The sequence below is a fragment of the Elaeis guineensis genome, chromosome 16, assembly GCF_000442705.2.
Source record: "Elaeis guineensis isolate ETL-2024a chromosome 16, EG11, whole genome shotgun sequence".
NCBI classification, from domain to species: domain Eukaryota; kingdom Viridiplantae; phylum Streptophyta; class Magnoliopsida; order Arecales; family Arecaceae; genus Elaeis; species Elaeis guineensis.
In genome coordinates, this window is record NC_026008.2 from 46255781 (window position 1) to 46280079 (window position 24299).

At 34.4% G+C, this 24299-nt stretch overlaps 1 protein-coding gene across 1 annotated transcript; it reads left to right on the forward strand.

The window, feature by feature from the left end:
* Positions 1-16416: 16416 nt before the first annotated feature.
* Positions 16417-17780, forward strand: LOC105032951 (F-box protein SKIP23-like). Its single transcript, XM_010907552.2, has one exon. The coding sequence runs from the start codon at positions 16533-16535 to the stop codon at positions 17778-17780; it is 1248 nt and encodes a 415-aa protein (XP_010905854.1). The 5' UTR covers positions 16417-16532.
* Positions 17781-24299: the final 6519 nt, after the last annotated feature.

A 24299-nucleotide genomic window follows, 5' to 3' on the forward strand; every position in this document is an offset into this window, starting at 1 on the left:
ATTCTCGACCAGTAGGCTGCTCCTCTCCAAAAAAATCAACTTTTTTATGAGGTGGAGAATAATATGCCCAAGATCTCAACTCCTCCTCAAGTATATCTCTATCTACATAATCATCAAAAAAGTTGTTGTCATTGTCATCTGAATCACTTAGCTGACTAAGTGATTCATCACTACTATTTTCACTGGCAACTGTAGGCTTTGAAGTGACAGCTTCAACCCCTTTTAATTTTTCATCAAGTTTAAACCCAAAGCTACCTACCCTTTTCATTGCCAATCTCTTTACTCAGATTCTTGGTGTTGATGCAGTTATATCTTTTTTAGTGAGCATCTCCTCTCCTGTGATTGCGATACACACCAACAGGCTCTATTTGCCTGTTTTAGATGAAGGAACATTACTTGCATATGCTTCATGCTCAACATATACCTTAACCATGTCAGCACCTCGCATTGAACCCAACATCTCCAATATGTCGGCATCACACCTTAATTTCGTCAAGCCATTTTGTAATGTCTGTCTTGGTATTAGATAATAAAAATAGGTACAATTTGTGTACCCTAATTGGTTTGTCATGTCCTTTATCTCTGTGATACTAAATCTATCTTTATCATAATTATTAAAGTATCGACTGTTGACTTGACTATAATGGTAGGTTGGATGGTCTTTAAAAAATCCACCATAGCAGATTCGTATAGTAAATAAGTCAAAGTCCATCTCTAGGCAATGAATAAGAAACATAGAACACTAAAAAATGACTTAAATGAAATATCTAGTGGATGTTACTTAATAGAGTTCAGATTATGAATTTTTGAGTACTGCTAAGAGTCAAAATAGCTACTTGCCTGAGGAATTGATACAATAGAGTTTTGGCTTAGGTTGAAAATCCTTAGTTGCTGTAAGCACAGCAAGCCATAGGCGAGTAGGTCAGAGTCTATGAGAGGTATGTCATAGGAGAATCTGACCTTTTCCTTGATAATTGGGTTAATCTGATATAACAGTCATGTGGACATGTACAAAAGATAGAAGACACTAAAAAATATTGGGTTAATCAGAATCCATCCTTGCACAATGAACAAAAGACACAGGATACTAAAACCACTACTTGGCTAAATTAAAATATTTCTGAAAAGAGAATGGCATTTGATTGTGGGAGGCTTTCTATGGATCCCATCTGTCATGCTCATGCTTATCAAAAATAGGATCACAAAATATGCAAGGATAGAGGGACCATAAAAAGCAGAGAAAAAAATTCAAAAAGTATCAGTTTATGATCATAAAATCTTAAAACTATCGATCGGCCACTAAAAAGACACATGTCAATAGCATAATCATCATAATCATGATTTTACATAGAAAATAAATTGTTAAAAGATGTATTACTGGCAAAAAAAGACAAAAGGCTCATCCACGGATGGAAATAAGGTATTTAAGAGACTGTCATGCTTGTGCACGAGGGAGGAGATACTGCTTGATCAAAATAGAGAGTGGGATGGAGGTCATCACTGGAATATCGTCAAAGAACAATCATCAAAAGTAAGGGATGCAAAATGATGGATGTTGAAATAGGGAGGGTCAGCATCGTAACAGATTTTGAAGGGAGGGATGGGCATTTTTGCCTTTTTGAAGGACAACATAATGGCATTATCACTTAAATGGATGGAAGGAGCATATTGATATACTTCGATAATTTGGAGAGTCTAATTGAGATGTTTTAAACTTGTGAGAGTGTAAGTGAAATTGAGGTAAACTTGATGGGGAGTCCGTGTAATTCTTTTTTTTCTGTTCCCAAGGGTGCATCTCATTTTTTTTTCATCCTCAGCTCATACTAAGAGACAAGCGGGGGGTGCAAGTGAGGGCTTTGCTAGGACCAGGAAGGGAAGGGGGGTGCCAGGCAGTTGGGGCGATGGGGTGCGGCATGGGGGGGACGGGGGGTGCAGCACGTGGGGTGTGAGCACAAGGGCTGGGGGAGGGCGGAGGGGGTTGGGAGGTAGTTTTGTGCTCGCGTAGAGTGACAGGGGGTGCAGATGCAAGCTTCGTCGGGGTTGGGGGGGTGTCGGGTGGCAGGGTCCGTGGGTGTGGTCACAAGGGCCGAGCGGAGGTATGACACTAGAGAGTCGTAGGGGGGCGTAGGGGGCTACAACGGGGAGAAATGGGCATGGGGCTTGGGAGGGATGATGTGGAGAAGTGGCGGTCGGGTGAAGGTGCCGCAGGTGGCACATCGGGGCAGGAGGGTGGGTGCGGGTTGACTGTCGGTAGATGAAGGCGGAGGATCATCGGGGGGGGGGGGTGAGAGGAAGGCAAGGTAGAAATGAAAAAAAAAAGAAAAAAATACACATATATAATTAATAATAAAATATTATTATTTGATTAATAATAAAATATTATTATTTATTTAATAATAAAATATTATTATTTGATTAATAATAAAATATTATTATTTGATTAATAATTAAATATTATTTTATTAATAATTAAATATTATTATTTGATTAGTAACAAAATATTATTATTTGATTAGTCAAAAATATTATTATTTGATTAGTAATAAAATATGATTATTAAATAAATAATTAGATATTATTATTTTATTAATAATAAAATATTATTATTTATTTAGTAATAAAATATTATTATTTTATTCATAATTAAATATTATTATTTGATGTACCCATCATAGTCAAAAATTTAAAATTCAAATTTATTTTCAAATTTAAAATTGAAACCGCATGCTGAACATGCGATTTTAGTGAAATCGTATATTCACGATGCGATTTCATTCTTTTTTTTCGTTCCCGCATCTCCTTTTTTTTTTTTCATTCCTGGATTCGTCCCAAAGGGCAAGTGGGGGGGGGGGGGGGTCGATGCAGGCTTCGCGAGGGCTGGGAAGGATGGGGGCAATGGGGGGTTGTGGGGTGCAGCGCGGGGGGGAAGGGGGGCGCATGGGGTGTGAGCATTGGGGTTGGAGGAGGTGGGTTGCGAGGAGCATGAGGTGCAGGCATAGGGGTCGAGGGAGGGTGGAGAGGGTGGGGGGATTTTATGTTCGCATGCAGTGACAGAGGTTGTAGATGTGTAAATTTATTATTATATAAAATTTTTATTTTAGTAATAAATATATTTATTGATTTTTAATAAAATATCATATTATTAATGCACTAATATATTATTTTATCAATATAAAATTTTTTATTAATATATTATTAATATATCACTTTTATTAATTTTAATACATTAATATTATATTACATAAATACCTTCTCTTTTTAAATTACAAAAAGATCCTCAACATAAATTTTCATAATAAAATAATATTATTAATACCTTCTATCTCTATTTCTAATAATAATGATATTTTAATAAAATAAGAATATTTTATTATTAATAAAATAATGATATTATATTATTAATAAAATAATGATATTTTATTATTAATCAAATAATAATATTTTATTATTAAACAAATAATAATATATTATTATTAATCAAAATAGTATTTTATTATTAATTATATATATAAATATATATTTTTTCATATCTACCTTCCCTTCCACCTCCTGGATGATCCTCTGCCTTTATCTGCAAGTGGCCGACCCACACTTAACCCCCTCCGATGTGCCACTCATGGCACCTTCATCCAACTGTTGCTCCTCTGCACTGTCCTCTTTGAGCCCCACATCCATTTCTCTCCATCGCCATGGCCGCCTCCCTCTCCCTCGCAAGCCCAAGTTATCGTCATTAGTGCTGTACCCACCACGGACCCCACGCCCATCATTTGTCCGCGGCCACCCACGCCCCTTATGGCTCCCCTGTGACACACCCCCTAGTCCCTGTGTTCGCACCCTACGGCCCCCACCGCCCACCCCTCTCCACCCCCCGGCCTAGGCGAAGCCCGCACCCGCACCCCCCACCACTCTGTGCAAACACAAAACCACCCCCAACTCCTTCTGCCCTCCCTCGGCCCCTGTGCCTACACCCCATGCGTGCACCCCCCACCCCTCTGGCACCGCATCCCACGGCCCGGCCACCTCCCCAGCTGCCCGACACCCCCCCTTCCCTCCTTGGCCCTGGGAATAAAAAAAATGAGATGCACCCTTGGGAATGGAAAAAAAGTTGGGAATGAAACCACACCTTGAAGATGTGATTTCATTTCAAATAAAAACTGAAACTGCATATTTAACATGTGTTTTCAATTTTAAATTTGAAATTAATTTTAAATTTTAAATTTTTTATTATGATAGGTCATGTCACTTGAAATTGCATGTTGAACATGTGGTTTCAAGTCTGAAATCGCATGTTCGACATACGGTTTCACCACGTCTATGCCATCTTAGCCCAAGTGCCATATTTTTGAAAATAAGATGAAAAGAGTGATAGATTTGAAAATAAATATTCAAAAATAATATTTTAAAAAATATCAACGATAAAGCGAGCTTGTCTTTTTCCTGACTCGTAATCATTCTGTCGTAATTCATATAAAATTTGAAAGAAAAAGAAATATTTTTTGACTGAGTAAAATACCCATGAACAAAATTTTCAAGCCAACAACGGAGTTTAAAGGAGCATCATGGTCTATATCTGGACGGTCTAGATGTAAAATCACAGTGCTTAAGATGTATAGTGATAGGTTTAAATGGGGATAGCTTAGTCATTACGGCAGTGTTTGGATATCCAAATTTTATTTTTGAAATAGGAATACGAATTTTTGAAGAATAGCTATTCATTTTTGTTATTTCAAATTTTTATTTGATTGAAAATATGATATTTCACCTTTATTCTAGTGTAATTAATGCAGTGTTATTCCACTTGATTTCAATATGACCTAGAATTATTAATTTCATGGTCCACCATAGAATTGGTATTCTAGAACTAGGGAGGGTTGATTGAAATTGCTAAATTAGATGGCTCACCACCATTTTTTCATTTATTTGGGAGAATAAGATGGAATAAGCCCTTATTCCATCTAAAATTATCCAACCAAACACTACCTATAAGAAACGGTCAGAGAATAAAGATGGCGGTGTAAAGCTTGAAGGATTAAAAATCGGGACGGACATTATAAAATATCGTACGGACTTCATACTTTTTAAAATTTTTAATATTAATTTAAAAAAGTAAATTTAGAAGTTAAAATTTTTTTACTAATGAAATTATTAATTTTATGATTAAAAAAATGATATTCTCTTTCTTTTTTTATTTTCAACATATACTTTTTAAGCACTACATACTATATGATCATATGATATACACTTAATAAATTAATCATTAAATAAGTCAATACACATCTATAAATAAATTGATACATAGTTTTTAGAATATAAAATTAATCAATATATAATATATAGTCAGATGAAAGATACTATAATTTTTTTTGATATATATCTATAGATAAATTAATACATAGTTTATCAAACTTAATATTTACTAGTACGCACCTATAGATAAATTGATACCACCTATAGAAAAATTGATATATAGTTTGCTAAATCTAGGATTTCCTAGCATACAATATATGGCCAGTCGATACATACTTAGAAAAATATTCATTCAATATCCTAATACATACTTCTAAATAAAAGGTGATATATGATTTTTAGAATATAGCATCCATTAGTATATAGCACATGACCAAACGATACACACCGGATAGCCTATTGATACATACTATAAGCTTTTATAATATATGCACAGTAATAATCCAATACATATCTATAGATAAATTGATATATAGTTTATCAAATTTAGTATTCATCAGTATATAGTATATGATCAGTTGATATATATCCAGTAACATATTCATCCGATATTCTAATACACACTTTTAGATAAAATAATATATAGCTTATATAAATTTTTAGATACAAAGATCTTAGAAAAAGAAAGAGATTTGAAAGATAAAAAATTAATGATTACATGATGCATACTAAATAAATTAATTATCAAGCAAACCAATACACACCTCCAAATAAAAATCAATACATATTTTTTTAAATATAAAATTTATTAATACACAGTATATGATTAGATGATATACACTTAGCAAATAGTCTTTTAACAATCCAATATACATCTTCAAGTAAATTGATACATAGTTGTTAGAGAATTATGTTCATCAATATACATTACATGATCTAATGATACACACTTATCAATTTTCTAATATATATTATAAGCTTATGTTATACAAACCTAATAGTGATCCATTATATACTTATAAGTAAATTGGTATATATTTTCTAGGTACGCATCAAAGAAACTTATAGTATTTATCAGGATGTCGATTAATGTATATCACCATACAATATAATATATACTGATAAACATAATATTACCAAAACTATGTATCAGTTTGTTTCGATGAACTTTTAGATGCAAAGATCTTAGAAAAGAAGAGAGATTTGAAAGAAAAGAAAGAGATTTTAGAAATATTAGAATTCGAGGTTTGGGGCATGCATGTATGTTTCAAAATTTTATTTTTCAAATACCATAATAGAATACAAGATTAAAATACTTTTAATCTGAATCATGCATGCATAAAAATATAAAACCACAAGGATCTAGTTCATTTACTGAAATTGATATGTGCTAAAATTCATATTGTGATCAATTCACATATCTGTTTCGTAATCCTTTTCTTCAAATTTGGATCTGAAAGAAAAAATTTTTTTTTTAGCAGTATAAGTATTTGGCCTCTATGGATATCCACTTGAGATCAGCCTAGAATAGTCCTCTAAAAATTAAATTTTTTTTTCTAAAAAAATTCAGCATGCTGAATCTGAATGAAGTCTGGATCGTGATCAACACTTAATCTCTTTTCTTGATCTCCTTCTTCTCTTCTTCTCTTGCTATTCTTCCTTGCCTTGTGCTGCTATAAAACACCAGCAACCAGCAATAGATGGGACGCCCAACAGCCTTAGGCATGAGGATGAACTTGGGATTCCCCAAGTGCTATGGCATGAGGATGCCGAAGGAGAAGAGAAGGAGGGAGGAAGAGAGGGCATGTGGGACTTCTATGGGGCATGGGTGGCTGCTGGTTGGATGCTCTAGGGATCTTAGCAGAGGTCTCTTTAAATAAGCATAAGGATTGAATCCTATTCAATCTTATAATACAAGTCCTGCTTATATTGGATTTTCTAATAACTTAAGTTATCTAACTTGCTTTAGGAGATCCTTTGGGCGCAAACAATTGGAGCCCCTGCACCCATTATTTTCCATCCCAAAATACATCCAAGGGACGCCCCATATGAGATCAAGAGGCCTTCTAATCATAGGATATGCTCAACTTGATCAAATCAAGATGGCGCCCAAGATAAACTATCAAAAAATTAATAAGAGACTCGCACCTTCAATTCATTTGATCCAAAACCTTAGACACCCAATAGCTGGAGTATCATGAATCTAATTCATGTAGATTATTAGTAGATAATTAAGTTTAAATTATTTTATCAAATAAAAAATTTAAACAGAAAAAAGAATTGGATCCAACCATGTGCTAGCAAGATTACCTTGAATCCAATCAGGTTTTTTTAAATCCAATTGATGCTTCATAAGCTCAATTGCTGATTTCAGACATAATCTCTTTATTGTGTGATCCCATAAGTTTAATTCTATTTAGTAGTGAGATATATAATGATCTCTATCAAAGTATCATTAAAATTTTTTTTAATAGATCAGAATAATTTCACTCTAATTCATCAAAGCTTGTCGATCCAGAACAACCTTAGTGAGCTCTCACAATCTACCAGTGACACCTAGCAGTATGTAATGACAATCCAGTAGAATTGAAATGAACCTCTAGGTGTAGTTAACGTGTGATTCAGTCTCTCTATCGTGAGTTCTAATTGGACGGCAGGTTATATATAAATCGTCAAACTTCAACATTAGTCATATGATAGATTCGATTAGCTCAAGTTCAGTTATGATTTCTATGAAAACTCTTTTCCATCAATCATACTACTATGGCCAAAAATTTTTGGACTTAACTTCTCAAATCTTATAAGACTACTCCTTTCTATCAAGATTTATAGATCCCATCTTGATGCACACCTTACTCCAACGGTGGACTAACTATCGTCAAGATCCACTACAAGGGCTAATTGAGATCCATATTTATGTGTCAATCAAACTCCAGCAGCCTCACTGTGAACAGCAGTGCCATCTCAGATCAAAGGACCAGTCATACAACTACAGCATCAAGATGATCACTAACGATCGAGTAAAAATTCAAGTAATCTCTCGTATCGTCATGCTCAGTACTAATTGTTCTCTAACAACTATCCACACTCGTCGTCTAGTATCTCTATACTGTAGATCAGAGACTCATCTATCTCGAAAGAAGTAATTTATGCATCAATTTATCTAGATCGATCACCATCTTTATGATGATCCTATGACTGAAAGTATTTAAGAATGAAATACATGTCTCTAATTCTCAACACTTTGAGAATATGTATCAAAACTAATTTTATGGATGATTAAAGGACACACCACACTTGAATGAAAAATAAATTTATTCTTTTATTGATCAAATCAATGTATTAAGTATAAAATTATGTCCTAGAGTTATTATAATATGTCAGCCATATTTTTTCTTGAAGATAAGATTCGCAAGCTGGATATGACTCTGGGTTAAGAAAGTCAAGGATCCCATCCTTCTCCAATCTGTTTATTTTGTCCTCTCCAATATAACCTAGTCTATAGTGCCACAAGTACTTCTGGTTAATTTCATCTCTTGATCTCTTTTGGCCTATGGCACTCACTATTTGCTCATTTCAGTTCACATTCACATCAATTTACAAGCGGTAAAGACTGTCAATTGAAAGACCTCTGCAACCAATTTATTTTATAAATAAATAGAATAAATTTTTTTATTAAAACTAATTTCAAAATCTTTCTATGCTAGCACAGATATGAAAATTAAATTCTAACTAGCTACAGGAACATAATAACAGTCCTTTAAATCTAATCTAACACCAGACGATAATCGAAGAGGGTAAGTGCTAACGGCCTCTGTAGTAATTTTTGCTCTATTATCGATCCAAAAGGTTGTCATCTTTCCTCAACCTCTTACTTTTTATCAGACCCTACATTGAGGTATATATATGAGCACTCAAGCCAGAGTCTAATATCCAACTAGAAATAGAAGAAACTGTAAAGTTAGATTCAATTACGAGCATACCTTTACAAAGTTTATTATCTTTTTTGATCTTTAGGCTCTCTAGATATTTCAGATAGTTTCTTCTCTAGTGGCCTTCAGCATGACAGTGAAAATATATTTTTTTTTGCTTCAGCCTTATTAGCAACTTTCTTCTTTGGCCTATTCTCCTTTTTCTACTTCTTAACGGATTTTGCCTTCTTCTTTTCAGTAGACTTTCTCTTGGAAGAAGTTCACTCCACAGTGAGAACAGTGTCTCTTGAACTCTTCAAGATTTTCTCCGTAGTGACCAACATGTTGACCAGTTCGGGTATAGTGCAATCGAGCTTGTTCATATAAAAATTTATAATAAATTGACTATATAAACTCGTAAGAGATTGAAGGATCAGATCCATCTATAATTTCTTTTGTATTTCTAGCTCGAGCTTTTCAAGCTCCTCAATATCCTTGATCACTATCATACAGTACTCATGAACTGACTGCTCTTCGCACATCTTCAGATTCAAGAGTTTTTTGGATACCTCAAAGCACGTTGTATAACTCTGCTCACCATACAACTTTTGCAGATGAGTGATCATAGCCCTGATAGTAGGCATATGCTTGTGTTGGCTTTGCAACTCGTTTGACATAGACGCCAGCATATAACACTTAATTTGACTATCTTCATCCATCTACTTCTTAAAAGTAATTTTTTTGCTCAACAGTAGAATGGTTTGGTAATACTATGGACTTCTGGTCGAGTACATGACCTAGTTTTTCGAAGGTTAGAACAATCTTGAGGTTTTTGAGCCAATCTTTATAATTAGTGCCAATCAAACAATTGATTTTAAGGATGCAGGCTAGAGGATTTGAGGCTGACATTATTTAATTGTAAGAGTAGATATTCAAATTAGACTTTTATACTTAATTGTTATATTTGCTTCTAAAAATTTTAAGATGCAAACAATGATTCTCATTAATTTATCAGATCCCTTCACTCTCTGAGAAGAAAATAAAAATTCTAACACGATAAAAGATTCCTAATGGGTGCTGCAGTCCCACCGATGACATACACCTCACCTAACAGTTATTGGTAACATGCACACCGATGCGTAGACAACTCTTTGTCCAGATATTTTTTTAAGCATGTTGCAGTGACTTGATCTCTATGTCATGTGAGCTCACCTAACAGTTATTGCCCACACTTTTTACTTAAGCCCGATCTACCATTCACAAGCAGGTGCAAGGCCGTCATTGGGTCCCTCATCTAACAGTTATTGGGTCCAACCCTATCCTTACCCTGGAGCAACTCTTTATTAATATAGTGGTTGCGTATTTTTGATGTAATTGAACCACTGTGATCAACCAAAAATAATCAACATTGGTAGCATGTCCGCACATCTATAACGATGGAAGACCTATAGACTTAATATTTATAGAAAGATTTAGGTTTAGGTCTCATCTAATCAATCATCATATGATCGATCTAATTGACATGAGCTAAACAAAATCGCTAAGCAACCCCATTTAAGATTCAATCTTTCAAACTTGTCAGGTAAGTGAAGATCGATGGGGATCCCCCCATTACTTTCCTTAGATACCAATAAATTGCTAAGATGAGAGAATAGAATCAATTAAATAATCACGTCTCAATTACTTATCTTAGACACCAATAGGTCAATTGGTCCAAACAGATTAGCTCTAGCAAATCGGACTCAAACCATTGAGCCAAATTATATCCTTAGATCAATCGATTCTATATATGAGACTCAATCAATTTGATCAACAATAATTGTATGATTATTTAACTTAATTGATCTGATCCTAATCAATACTTAACTTAATTTGATCAATTACTTAAATCAAATTAGATCCATATGACTCAAATCATAAACCTTAGATGTAATTCTATTATATGATCTAATTTATGATTTTCCCATAAACAAAATCTTCATGCACAAATGCAAATTTTAGATTCTAAAATTAGATTTTAGATCTAAATTCTTTGCATGAAAGTAAGTTTTAAATCATGAAAATAATTTTTAGATTTAACATACAAACATATATCACATAAATACATATAAAATTTAGATCTGTTACATGATATCATATATCTCATATACTAATCTTGGATAATATCATAAGTAAATTCATGAACTAAATATACAATCATATATCATATATATGAATCAAAATTCAGATTATATAAAATTTCAGATTTCATGCATGCATCTATGTATCATGAAATATGAACTAAAACTCTTTCTATATCAAAATTCAGATCTATGCATGCTTTCATATATCAAATATATATTTTAAAATTAAATCTAAAATTAAATTTTAGATTTTAAAATTTATCTATACATCTAATATATAAAAAAAAAATCAGATTTTAATTTTTTTTTCAAAATATATATAATAATTTCAGCAATATGAAACTCATGGCTCTGATACCACTATTAGAATTCGAAGTTTGGGACATGCATGTGTGTTTTAAATTTTATTTTTTAAATATCACAATGGAATACAAGATTAAAATATTTTTAATCTGAATCATACATGCATAAAAATATAAAACCACAAGAATCTAATTTATGTGCTGAAATTGACATATGTTAAAATTTGAAATATGATCAATTCATATATCTGTTTCACAATCTTTTTCTTCGAATTTGGATCTGAAAGAAATTTTTTTTTTAGCTGCATAAGTATTCGACCTCTATAGATATTCATTTGGGATCAGTCTGGAATAGCCCTTTAAATATTAATTTTTTTTTAAAAAAATTTAACCTGCTGAACCTGAACGAAGCCTGAATCATGATCAACACTTGATCTCTTTTCTTGATCTTCTTCTTCTCTTCTTCTCTTGTTATTCTTTCTTACTTTATACTGCTATAAAATACCAACAACCAGCAATAGATGGGACACCCAACAGCCTTGGGCATGAGGATGAATTTGGGACACCCCAAGTGCTATGGCATGCGGATGCCCAAGGAGAAGAGGAAGAGGGAGGAAGAGAGGGCATGTGGGACTTCTATGGGGTGTGAGTGGCTGTTGGTTGGATGCTCTAGGGATCTTAGGAGAGGTTTCTTTAAATAGGCATGAGGATTGAATCCTATTCAATCTTATAATACAAGTCTTACTTGCATTGAGTTTCCTAATAACTTAAGTTATCCAACTTACTTTAGGAGATCTTTTAGGCACCAACAATTGAAGCCCTTGCACCCATTATTTCACACTCCAAAATACATCCAAAGGACACCCCATATAAGATCAAGAGGCCCTCTAATCATAGGATACACTCAACTTGATCAAATCAAGGTGGTGCCCAAGATAAACTATCAAGAAAATTAATAAGAGATTTGCACCCTTAATTTATTTAATTCAAAATCTTAGATACCCAACAATTAGAGTTTCATGAATATAATTCATGTAAGTTATTAGCAGATAATTAAGTTTAATTTATTTTATCAAATAAAAAATCTAAATGAAAAGTGGAATTAGGTCAAATTATGTGCTAGCAAGGTTACTTCGAACCCAAATAGATTTCTCTTAAATCCAATTGATGCTTCATAAGCTCAATTACTGATTCTTGGCCTAATTTTTTTATTGTGTGACTCCATAGGTTCAATTCTATCTGGTAGTAAGATATATAATGATCTTTATCAAAGTATCATTGAAATTTTTTTCAATAAATCGAAATAATTTTACTCTAACTTATCAAAGATTGTCGATCCAAAACCATCCTAGTGAGCTCTCACAATCCATCAGTGACATATAGCAATATGTAGTGGCAACCTAGTAGAAGTAAAATGAATCTCTAAGTGCAGTTAACATGTGATTCAGTCCCTCTATCATAGGTCCCGACTAGATGGTAGGTTATGGATAAATCATCAAATCTCAATATCAGTCGTATGATAGATTTAATTAGTTCAAATACAGTTGTAACTTTTTTGAAAACTCTTTTCTATTAATTACACTATTGTGGTCACAGATTTTCAGACTTAGCTTCTCAAATTTTATAAGACTATTTTTTTCTATCAAGATTGATAGATCTCATCTTGATGTACACCGTACTTTTATAATGGACTAACTATCATCAATATCTACTAAAGAGCTCATTAAGACTCATATTTATGTCTCAATCAAACTTCAGTAATCTCACTGTGAACAGCAGTGCCATCTCAGATCAAAAGATCAGTCACACAACTACAGCATCAAAATGATCACTGATGATCGAGTACAAATCCAAGTGATCTCTCGTATAGTCACGTTCAGTACTAGTTATTCTCTAACAACTATCTGCACTCGTCATTTAGTATTTCTATACTATAGACTAGAGATTCATCTATCTCGAAGAAAGTGATTTATACATCAGTCTATACAGATCGATCACCATTCTTATGATGATCCTATGATTGAGAGTATTTAAAAATTAAATATATATCTCTAATTCTTAATATTTTGAGAATATGTATCAAAACTAATTTCATGGATGATTTAAAGATACATCACAGTCGAATGAAAAATAAATTTATCTTTTTATTGATCAAATCAATATATTAAGTACAAAATTATATCCTAGAGTTATTACAATGTGTTAGCCATATTGGCTTCTAGGACATACATTTAACAAGAAAGACCTCATGGATAGGAGACATAGTACGTGAAATTTAGAAAAGAAGAAAAAGACTTGGAAGAAAGATCTTACAAATGAAAAAAATAGCCTAATGAGAAAGATAATTGATGGAGAGGCTTAATGAAAAAGAAAGAGGATATGAACGATTATGAAGGATCTCTCTTAGATGTACATTTTATTTTTTTATTATTTTAGTTATGAAACTAATTGGCTCTGTTAGTAGGATAAATTTAATCCCATTTGACTTCTAGATTTTCTTTTTAAGATACAAAAAAAGGCATAAAGCTAAGCCCACCCCATATGATGGCCTATAGTGCCCACCCCATATGATTTTTGTTCAACTTAGAGAATGTTCAAATCTAACCAAAATCATATGAGGTGGGCACCAAAGAAAAAAAAATGAGGTGACTTCATAGTTTGATATATTTTTCTTAATATCAATCTTAAAGAATAAATCTAAAAGTCAATTTTTTTTTTACTAAAAAATTATTAGTTCTCAATTAAAAAAAATAGTATTCTCTTTTTTTCTCACCTCTAACATATATTTTTTATCGTTATGTACTATATAGCTATATGATACATACTAAATGATCGTGTCGTAGTACATTGAAATTAATCCTATTCACTACTATGTAGATAGGGTTAGTCGGAATTATATCCACAGAGATCTAAGATTGATTGTTTTAAAAATAAAAAAAATAGATTGAGAAAACTAATAAAGAGATAAAAAATTAAAATAATTTTTTTTATTAAACTAATAAAGTATACATAAAAAAAATAAAAGTATGATACAAGATAATTAACTCCAAGTTGAATCTTCTAGCTACGTTCGATGATAGATGTGCTTCCTTGAATCTTTTGTCTTCTTTTTGCAGACAGCGGTAGGATGGCTGGAAGGCTTGGTCTAGAAACTCTAAAGAAGAAAGATAGATAAAAATATAAAGATAATGGAGAAGAAGGATAGCGGCATTAGGTTTAGGATCTTTCTTAGATTTGATGGAAAGAATGCTAAGGTTAGGATTTCTCCTAATCTTTTTGAGATGTAGAGAAGGGATATATTAAGGAGTATGGTGGCAGCAAGAAAGAGGAGGGATTGCTAGGGTTAGGACCTTCGCTGGTCTTTTTAGACGTGGAGAAGAGAGAGGAAAGGAGGGGGAAGGCAGCTAGATATATTTTTTAGGCATGAGGCTCCATGGGCAAAAAAGGAGGGCGGCCAAAGGCTTTAAATAAAGGAGCCAAGGGGCCGACCTAGGGTTTGGAGCCAACTGAGCAGGCGGCATGAGGGAGAACCTCTGGATCTTCATGCTTCTCCATCATTGATCAATAAATCTCGTTCACAATTGGATCCATGTGATATGTAATCTTATAATTTGAGCCCTTAATTTTTAAGTTGTGTTCATACTTGTTTGAAAGGCTCTAGTTCTTCATGAATAGCGCCTCATCTATGACCCTTGGATGGAGTCTTTTGTTTCTTAGCCCTTGGATCTCCTGCTTAATTGGTTGCCCCCTTGGAATTAGTCTTTGTTCACTCGATTTGAAGCCCAATTGGATTGAATTGAATCCGATCTCTTGATTACCTGCAAAATAGGATAAGAATATCAAATTCTAATTAATTAATATCAATCAGTGCAATATTCAAGGTTCTTATTCTTATAAATTAAGTGTTCATCACTAAACAAATTAATTATTATGCAAATCATCAATACACATCTCCAAATAAAATTTAATACATACTTTCTAAAATATAAAGTTTATTAATACATAATATATGACTAAATGATACATACTTAGCAATTAATCTTTTAGCAACCAATACATACCTTTAAGCAAATTGATACATAATTTTTAGAAAATTATATTCACCAATATACATTATATGGTCCGATGATATACACTTATTGACTTTCAGATATATACTACAAGCTTATTTAGTATACACAATAATGATCCATTATACACTTGCAGATAGATTGATATATAGCTTTTAACTATATCAAAGAAGCTTGCAGTATATATCAAAATATTGATTAATGTATATCACTATATTATATAATATATATTGATGAACATAACATTATCAAAACTATATATCAATTTATTTAGAAATATGTATTGATTTGTTAGTGTATAGTTTTAATCAGGTGTATTGATTTACTAGATGATTAATTTGCTAAATATGAAGTTATATATTATATATTGATGAAATTTATGTTCCGAAAACTATGTATTGATGTGAGTATCATCATACCATAGCATATAGTTTTAATCGGATGGTATTGTATAGAGTTGGTGAGATTTGAATTCGAAATCCTTAAATAACCAAATCATTGCCTTAACCAATAAGGTACCGTGTGACCTGAAAATAATGAAAAAAAAAGCCAATAAGATACCTCCCCACCTTGTTATAAATTGATTGATAACATATTTATACCACTCAAATTCTTATGCATAAATACGGACACCAAACCCTAGACCTCGTCTAAACCTCCCTATTTGGCCGCCGCTCCAAGAATCCCACCATATTGAGACTCGTGAGGATGGAAAAAACAGGAAAAATCGGGGAAAATTTGGAAAAATTAACAAAAAGAAAGAAAATTATGAAAAAGACTGCAAATTTGAGCTATACGAGTCCTTTGCGTACTAAAATTTGCGGAGTCCCAGTTTTAATGCGAAGAGGATTCTGTTCTCTTGTATGGTATAAATAATTGGGTTGGGGAGATAGCAGGGCGTTTGGAGGGTACGTCGGAGAGAACTATTGATTAGCTGCGATGTCCCTCAACAATTGGGCCGCCCTTCCTCTCGAGCTACAGGCTCTTATACTCGGCCGTCTGGAGGTGGCCGACTACCTCCGGTTCGGTGCCGTCTGCCGCTCATGGTGTTCGACGGTGGCCGAGAGGCCTTGCCTGCCGAAGCCGCAGATCCCATGGCTGATGCTTTCCGATAGCACGAGGGATCCCGACACCCGTCGCTTCTTCAGCCGCCCGGACCAGAAGATGTACAAAATCCACCTCCCGGAGATCCACGGTCGCTTGTGCATCGGATCCTCCGAGGGGTGGCTGATCACCGTCGATGAGCTCTCGGAGCTGCACGCTCTCAATCCGCTCACCGGGGCATCCTTGGCCCTCCCATCCGTCGCCACGTTCTTCGATGTCGCCGGTGTCGTCCGTGACTCCGATGGCCACATCACCGACTATGTCATCGGCTATGATAACCTGGGGGAGGTGCCGCATGAAGTGGAGCACATGCGCGTGTACTACTATTTGAAGGCAATCCTCGATCCCTCCTCTGCAGCCGTGGCAGTCATCCACGGAGAATTCAACGATCTGTCATTCGCGCACGCTGGGGACGAATCATGGACCGCGCTCCAACCACCACTTCCGCAGATCTTCTGTGACATCATCTTTCGCAAGGGGCTGCTCCACGCTGTGGCCATCAGCGGGGCACTCGTAGTTTTCGATCTCGATGCCCCGGGCTCGCCGGTGGTAGTGACATGTGTAGAACGTCCCCATTCGCAAAAGTGGGAGCAGCGGGGCTGCTGCTTCAATCAAAAGTACCTGGTGGGGTCACCGGACGGTAAGGATCTGTTCCAGGTGTGGAGGGACTCGCGGTGGTTACCGGTGGACGGGAATAGCTGGAGGGAGTCCATCCTTCCTGGTGATGCGAGGATGACTGTAGCATTCACCATCTTCAAGCTCGACGAGAGACGGAACGAGTGGTCCGAGGTGAAAGACCTGGGTGATCTCGCCCTGTTCCTCGGGCATAACCACTCGATGGCACTGTCCACGCGCGAATTCCCCGAGCTTACGAGCAGCAGCATCTATTTCACCGATGGCTACAGAGATGGGTACGAAATGGATCAGCAAGTCATCCGTGATGTCGGAGTGTTCAATTTGACAGATGGAAGTTTCCAGCCCTATGATTTTCACTCGATCGATTATGAGTGGAATTGGCCGCCACAGATCTGGTTCACTCCAGCTCCTTTCTCAAGCATGCCAACCGCAAGTTCCAAGCCATGATGGAGGCTTTACTGGATGATCAAGATGGCATGGTTAACCAATACGTTTATGCTAGCTGTTGAGATTCATTGCCTCCAATTTTATTAGGATTCTATGTAGCTGGTTGGTCATTAGTTTTGATAGCGTTACTAATCAGATTCTTGTTAAATTAGATTACATCTTTGATTCCACATACTAGATCTTTTTAGTGACAAGATAATGATATTTTTGTCTCAAAGAGAGAATGTGTGGTTTTATATCGAGGAACAAAGAGCTACATAAATTGTGGTAGGGAGAATTTTATTGGGATAGCTTTGTAGGAGAAACCAAATTTATTATTTTAAATTTTAATTTTTTAAATAATTTTTTTTTTATTTTTTTTATTATTACTTGATTTAATTAGTGTTTGCTCTGCAACTCATTTGGTCTGTACTTTTATATATAGTTGTTAAAATAGATTCCTTAATATCATTCTTTATTTTATTTTTTTTAATTGCTCTTGTTGCTGTCATTGTCGTCATTATGGATAGATCAGTGGAAGGAGGGGTAAAATATGCAATCTTTTCATGAAAAGAAATTTTAGCAATCAGCACATGGGAAAAGTGGCTGCTTTAACAATTGGTAATACCAGCTAAACAAAAATGAAAAATTAAATTAACAAATAAATAATTTTTTCATGTATTTAGCTTAGGTGCTTCACTCTACAATTACACTTATATATATAAGCTCTCGGCCAATGCTTACCAAAGATTCCAAATCATGTCCTTGGCCATGTCAATCCTTTGCTCCTTTCTTCAGATATTCCTTCCCTCTGGTTCCAACTAACATGTGCTAGTCTATTCACATTTTCTCTAACAGGCATTCCAAACAATTATAGAAAGCACTTTAAACAATTATTTCTAGCTTCGAAAATTCTTTAGTAGTAGCTGTATCATCATTTGAATCAGGGGTTAAAGTTGAAAGGAATATGCCCTATAAGCTAATCAAAATGTATAAATAGATGGATATTTTTTGTCTCCTGACAACTCATGTACTGATGTTTTAAATAAATAAAGGCATTTAGTTCATCATATGCTGCATCTTATTTTGATGAACCCCATAAATTAGGGCAATGGTTTTAGGGTTATGATGCGATCATACCAAGTGAGACCTAAAACCTTAAAACTCTAATTTTAAATATTCCTAGTCGATGGAACATTGAGTAGGGGATCAATGTTTCCGGTAAGACTGGTACATCCTGTGTATGCTCGGCAGAGAGGGTAATTAATCTCACAATTACTTGTGTATGACACTAATATAAAGATGTAAGTGTTCATTAGAGAATGAATTCACTGAATTGATCTAATTAAAGAATATCTGATGGAGTCTTATCTATATGTCAACAGCTTTTTTTTATAGTGGGAATTATGCATGTAAATCTTTTGACCTGAGACTGCCATAGAACCTTATAAGCATGAATCCATATTTTGGATCATACTCATTCATGATTTAATCATGTACGGGATGTTCTGGATATGATGGATTGCTTATGAAGGTTGTGAGTAGGTCAATATGAAAACGATCGCTCCTAGTAAGAGGAGATTGCATCCTATCTGCTTCAATCAAATAATGATTCAGGAAGACTTTGATCAAAGCATTATGAAAAAATTAGAAATGGTTTCTAATATTTTATAAATCGAATCATTATTATTTGATCAAGAGAAATATGAATATAAAATTAGGTTTGACATTTTTTCATACCCAAACTTATATTCGGGATGCAGGATGATCGTAAGATCAAGTTGCACGGTAATTTTCACTGAAGGGTATTTTTGATATTTTTATCAAAATTCTATATCTACTAGGTAGATATGATACGTTGCTAGACGTCAATCATGTCTTGTGAGTTTGATCAAATTAAAAAGTTTAATTCGATCATTAATTAAAAGCTGTTCTGATTGATCAAAATGGTTCAGCTTGATTTGACCTAAATCGGCTAGACTGTATTCTAACCAAATTAGTTTAAATTACACCTGGACTCACTGCTGGCTAGATGTGGAACCCAATGGGTCACACACAAAGAAAATTGATCATGGGTTTAATTTGATTAAACCATGTTTGCAAGTTGAACATGCTAGCACATGTTGCAAACCCTAGCATTTAGATTCGAATCGAATTTGAATCGGGTTCCGATTTGGGCTAATTTAGAACCAATTTGAGCCAAATTGGATTTGGTCTTGAAGTGGGTTCGAAGTGTTTTAATTGGGCTTGCTGTTGGGTGCCAAAAACCAGGGAACCACACGCCTAAGAGTCTCTCTCTTGGCGTGTGGATTTAAATCCATGCGCATGAGCCACATGGCGCATGGATGGAGTTGGCGCCACCTTTAGATAAGGTCTATCCTATTTTTCTTCGTAACCTTTATTCTATGAATGTATTTCAGATATCTTAGGAGGCGTCTAAGAGTCCTTCTGAGTATTAAACTCATCGTAGAAGAATTAAGAAAAGGATAAGGATTAAATCCATGCGCCACCTCTTGGAAGCGCCCCTTTGAAATTTCAAATGGGGAGATAAGTTTTAAATTATCCACGTCCATTTATCTCTTGCGCCATTCTTCAAATTGGCACCATATATCTTGGCCATTGGATGGGCTTTCTTTCAGATCCAAAGGCATGGGTTGATGGCGCCAATAAGAGAAGCTTCGTGACTTCTCATCTGAACATCGTAAGTTAAGATCGAAGAGTCTTTCTGAAATAAGGCGTCTCTTCAACCCAATTTTGATGTACACATGGCATTTCTTAACTTATGGGGTGTGAGAAATAGATAAGAGGCGTGAGATAATTTGTAAGAGGGCGTGAGATGTTTTGGATTGCATCTTTATGTGCAATATAAATAGGGGTGCACGTCGAGGAGTCTCGGGTATTCAGAAATCTTCTTTCTTTCTTACAAGAGGCTCTGCTTGTCCAATTTTCTTTATTCCTTCTCACTAGCTTAGATAAGGTCCTGATAAAGGACAAGAAATCTTCCAAAAGGCTTAGAGAATTGGAATAAAAATTAAGGAAACAAGGAGCAAGAAAGAAAGGGAAGAAAAGGTCCAACAGTGTGACAGCAAACCCAAGAAAGGAGGTTCTGCCCAAATTGCATTTAAATTCTGATAAATCAAAATTTAATTATAGAGTATTTTCTAATAAGTGCTAGAGAGTTGATCGAGTCCTCGTGTGGATCAACGTTGGAGGGTGAACACGTGGGCACCTGGTGGAAACTCAAACAGATTGCTGCCGGCAACTAAGCACAAATCAGGGTTTAGCGATAAGAGGTATGTTTCTATATCTTTTATTTGATATTAATGCATATTATATGGTTTAATTTTTGATAAGGTGATCTTGGAGTTAGGTTTTAATTTTATGATTTCATAATAATTATTTTGAAATCCATGCTTCCGCCATTGCACTAAAACCTTTCAGTGGTATCAGAGCAACCTTGTTAGAATTAAATCATATGATGATATGTTAATGATTTAAAGGCAATCTTATAAATATGATATGATCATTATTTATGTTTTAATATGATATTTATATGATGAGATCATATTGATTATTTCATAATTAAAATATGATGTATATAATTTTGGAATGTTGCTATGTAATATTGAATTATGTTCACTATGATGCAATATGATGAGATCATATTCATTATTTCATAATTAAAATATGATGTATATAATTATGGAATGTTGCTTTATCATATTGAATTGTGTTCACTATGATGCTATATGATGAAATCATATTCATTATTTCATAATTAAAATATGATGTATATAATTATGGAATGTTGCTTTGTCATATTGAATTGTGTTCACTATGATGCTATATGATGAGATCATATTCATTATTTCATAATTAAAATATGATGTATATAATTATGGAATGTTGCTTTGTCATATTGAATTATGTTCACTATGATGGTATATGATGAGATCATATTCATTATTTCATAATTAAAATATGATATATATAATTATGGAATGTTGCTTTGTCATATTGAAGTGTGTTCACTATGATGCTAATTTCTTTTATTCATGTATTTATTATGATATAGAAATTAAATATGCATTGAGACCTGAAAAATCCTCTGTAAAATGATATTAAGTTATAGTGTAATTAACCAATAGCAGAACCAGTCGATGATGTCTAATTGATCAATCGGTGTCTAGAAAAGTGGTTCATGATTGGTAAAGAGAATGTGGTTTCTAAGGAAAGCAACAGGGGGGACCCCCACCTCTCTTCCACTTACCTGGCTGATTAGATTAATTTAATTCTTGACTGGGATGCTCGGTGTTATATTCACTATATTATGGCCTTCCTTCATGCTAGGACATTACTATGTCACGAACCATATTAGGTTTGTTGTGTAACCACAAGATCAATTATGGAAACTGACATAATATTATTCTGGCGCATCGAGATACTTACAGCAATTTTTGAGTATAATGCTTTGTTGTGTAACCACAAAAGTATTTATATTCTATTTTGACTGTATTAAAATGAAGGATCCTACTTAACTAAAATATTATGGTCCGTTGTATAAACACAAGGCTATTAATATTTTAGAGGCCAAGGTTTTTTATTAAGAATTGCATGAGATGCAATAGGAAAGAGTTTTCTACCTTTAAACTTATAAAAAGTTTGTTGTACAACCACAAGATCTTTTATAAGGAATTAGGGTCTCAATCCCACTAAGAAAATCAATCAAGGTTTTCTCAAACATCATACTAGAGGGTTATGATGTCTAATAAAATTAGTGGGAGACACAATAAAATTAAAGTCCTAATTTAATTGTGTATATCATCTTGAGTTGTTCGCTTATGTAATGTTCTTTATTATGTAGATTAATGGCTTCTTCATTTTCACTTCGCTCCATTTTGGATACAAATAAATTGACTGGTACCAACTATGTGGACTAGTTGAGAAATCTTAAAATAGTACTTAGTCAAGAGAAGCTTTCTTACATTCTCGATACCCCTGACATTGAGCCAATTGGGGAGGATGCCACAGAGGAAGAAAAAACCATATATAGGATGTGGCAAAATGATTCTTTAACTATCAAGTGTATCATACTTGCCTCTATGACAAATTAGTTACAGAGGCAGCATGATAGCATGGACACTAATTTCATATTGCTCAATTTAAAAGAGCTTTATGGAGAACAGAGTAGGACTGCAAGATATGAGATATCTAAGCAGTTATTCCGTGCCAGAATGACAGAGGGGTCATCCGTACAAAACCATGTTCTGATGGTTATTGACCTGATCACTCGATTAGGTCAATTAGATTTTGTTATGGATGGAGAGTTGAGTCAGGATCTAATCCTGCAATCACTTCCAGAATCATTTTCTCAGTTTGTCGTGAACTATCACATGAACAAACTGAATTCTTCCTTGCCTGAGCTGTTAAATATGCTCAAAACAGCAGAGAGCCATATCAAGAAGGATAAGGCTCCTCTTCTTCTTGTGAATGGGATCTCTAAGAAGAAGGCAGGCAAAAAGGGTTCTAAAAGGAGGCTGAACCCTAAAGGTGGTATAAATAAGAGAAAGAAGGGAAAGAAGACCTCTGGACAGTCGACCTGCTTCCACTGCGGCAAGACAGGTCATTGGAAAAGGAATTGCAAGGCTTATCTTGCAACAGTGAAGACTGGTGCAAATAATGCACCAAAAGGTATGTATGAGATACATACAATATTATCATTAAATTCTTCCATTTCAAACTCATGGGTATTAGATACTGTCTGTGGTTTTCATATCTGCAAATCATTGCAGGGGCTGCAGAAAATTAGAAGTTTGAGGAAGGGAGACTTCGAGCTCTATGGTGCTGAAGGAGATTCTATCCAAGCAGAGGCTGTAGGGACATATATCTTGAAGTTTCTTTCTGGGAAGATCTTAGAGCTAACAACTTGTTATTACATGCCTAAGATCATTAGAAATATTGTATCTGTACCCTTATTGATAAAACAAGGATATCAAATATCTGTAACGAGCAATGGTTGCTCGATTAATTTTTCTAATGAAATAATTTATCATGGCATTTTTGACAATAGTTTGTTGACTCTATGCTTGAATGATAATATTTTTCATGTTGATGAAAATAGTAAACGTAAGAGAGATAATGTAAATAATACCTTACTTTGGCATTGTCGACTTGGTCATATTAGTGAGACTAGGATTAACAAGTTGTACAAAGAAAAGTTCTTTGATTCTTATGATTGTGAATCATTAGGAACTTGTGAATCATGTCTCATGGGTAAAATGACCAAGACTTCATTTAGTGGACATGGAGATAGGACAAACAAGTTGTTAGGACTTGTACATACAGATGTATGTGGCCCTATGACAACTCATGCCAGAGGTGGATACTCATATTTTATTATATTTACAGATGATTTATTTAGGTTTGGGTATGTGTATCTTATGAAACATAAATCCGAAGCCTTTGATAAATTCAAAGAGTATCAAAGCATGATCGAAAAATAAACTGAAAAAAGTATAAAAATCCTTCGATCTGATCGAG

Excerpts from the sequence above, each read along its gene's own strand:
- LOC105032951 (XM_010907552.2), top strand. The coding sequence starts at position 16,533 with ATGTCCCTCAACAATTGGGCCGCCCTTCCTCTCGAGCTACAGGCTCTT.